This window comes from Postia placenta, assembly GCF_002117355.1.
Source record: "Postia placenta MAD-698-R-SB12 unplaced genomic scaffold POSPLAscaffold_15, whole genome shotgun sequence".
Taxonomy (NCBI): domain Eukaryota; kingdom Fungi; phylum Basidiomycota; class Agaricomycetes; order Polyporales; family Adustoporiaceae; genus Rhodonia; species Rhodonia placenta.
Genome location: NW_020169846.1, coordinates 278,995 through 281,234, shown reverse-complemented (window position 1 = coordinate 281,234; position 2,240 = coordinate 278,995). Strand labels below are relative to the sequence as shown.

The 2,240-nt window shown below is 57.7% G+C and overlaps 1 protein-coding gene across 1 annotated transcript in view; it reads left to right on the top strand.

Moving 5' to 3' along the window:
- Positions 1-419, top strand: part of POSPLADRAFT_1154166 (hypothetical protein) — a gene marked incomplete at both ends in the record, with an annotated part of 4,792 nt that extends 4,373 nt beyond the window's left edge. Inside the window, one exon of the mRNA XM_024486819.1 lies at positions 377-419. Within this exon, the coding sequence (XP_024334969.1) occupies positions 377-419 (43 nt within the window). The remainder of the gene's footprint in view (positions 1-376) is intronic.
- Positions 420-2,240: the final 1,821 nt, after the last annotated feature.

Here is a 2,240-nt window from a genome sequence, read left to right as displayed (position 1 = left end):
TAATAGCTGGGGGCGTCCGACTGATTCTTACCGAAGCGATGGCGAGCTGTGCTCAAACCTAAGGCTAGGGACAAGAAATGTATTAGTTAGTAAAGGTAAGTAAAGGATACAAATGAGAGCTTACTGACCTAGGGACAAGAGGTCGAAACTGAGGTCCCTAGGGCAGCAGAGGCTGGTTTATATACATGGGAAGATTTAGGGCAGGCTGTGCACGTTGGTCCGTGCGCAGCTGGTCTGTGCGCAGCATGCCGACGCGGCCCCGGGGGCCGGTGAGTCAAAGCGGCTGTGTCAGCGGGGCCCGAGCTGTGCCGTGCACTGCCGTCCTATCTAATCTGATCGTACAGTAGATAATGATGTGTCCGTATCGGGCAGGTAGTACAGAGGTCGCGGGTTCGAGCCCGCGAAAAGGAAAAAATTGAAAAAACGGCTAGGCGCCGTACCAACTCGTGACATTACCCCCCCCTCAACGGCGCATGACCTCATGCGAGGCGCCCTTGCCCATCTCCCACCCAGAGTGGCAGCGTGCTTCAGTCAGCGGCGAAGGCATTGGCTGAAAGTTGAGACCACCAAATGCAGCAGCGTTGAGGCGGCGAGGGGCGTTCGGGTTCTTCCGATGGAAGTCGGCTATAAGGGCCGGCGCATTAGCAACATTGCGCGCCGGTTCCCATGACGTATGCGAGTCGTCATAACCCTTCCACTTGACAAGGTACTGCAGCTGACGTCGGAAGATCCTCGAATCCTTGATCCGCTCAACCTCGTACTCCTCGTCGCCTTCAACCTCAATCGCAGGCGGCTCCTCCGGCTCCCAGCCCGGGATATCGCTACGCGTGTACTTGCTAAGCAGGGAGACATGGAACACCGGGTGTACCGGCACCGATTTTGGCAGGATTAATTCATAATCCAGGTCTCCGAGCTTTCGTCGCACGGCATATGGTCCGAGGCGCTTGGGACTGAGCTTCTTGCTCGGCTGTTTCAGCTTAAGGTTCCGAGCGTCAAGCCAGACCTTGTCCCCCGGCGCAAAGACCGGTGCCTCCTGCACGTGCTTGTCGTAGTATACTTTCATACGCTCGGCTGACAGCTCGAGCGCAGAGCGCGTATCGTCGCGAATCTCCTTCAGGATTTTGAGCCGATCAGCGGCCGCAGGCATCGCAGACATCGGATTGATCCGCACTTGGATCTCAGGATTGTACCCTTGATGCAGGTAGAAAGGGGAGTGCCCGGTCGCGGAGTGAACTCGGTTGTTCAATGCGAACTCCGCGAGCGGCAACTGCTTCGCCCAATCATCCTGCCTGTGGCTTGTGAAAGCGCGCAGGTACTGCTCGATCTCCTGATTCCAGCGCTCAGTCTGGCCGTCTGTCTGAGGGTGGAACGCTGTGGACAGCGCCGGCTCGATTCCCAGACCCTTGTACACCGCATGGAGATATTTCGAAGCGAACTGGGGACCTCGGTCTGATATGACCTTGGCCGGGGCCCCATGATGCTTGAACACATCGCGGATGTACAGATCCGCCGCACCTTCTGCCGTCAGGGTCTCATGACAGGCTGAGAAGTGGACCTGCTTGGTGAAGCGGTCGGCGGTCACCAGGATCGAGTCGAATCCATCAGACTTCGGCAAGCCAACGATCATATCGGTCGTGATGATCTGCCACGGGCGCTCGGGGATCTCGTTCGGTTTCAGCGGACCCTGGGGCTTGGCTGGGAATGTCTTGGTACGGTTGCACACGTCGCAGGTGCTTACGTACTCATTGACAAATTTGGACATCCCAGGCCACCAGTAGTTCCGTGACACGAGCTCCAGGGTTTTGGCACGGCCGCCATGACCGGCGATCGGCGAGTCGTGGTGGATTTTGACTATATCCCGCCGGAGCTCCGCGTTCTTTGGGACGTACACACATCCGCGGAACAGCAGAAGCCCTTGTTCGGCATTCCACTCCTCAAAACCCCTTTGCAGCCGGGGCGGCCCGAGGTCCTGCACCTTTTCAAGTGCCTCGGCCACCTCCCGATCCTTCTTCGAGCACTCTCAGATGCGCTTCAGAAGTGACTGATCAGCCGTCACCAAGGCATGACCGCGCCTGGCAGAGGCGATGCGGAAGCGCTCTGGCTTGAGAACTACCTGATCGGTGTTATCGTCCTCATTGCCGATCTTGTCGCGACTTGAGGTCAAGCGACTGGCGAAAACCTAATAGCTGGGGGCGTCCGACTGATTCTTACCGAAGCGATGGCGAGCTGTGCTCAAACCT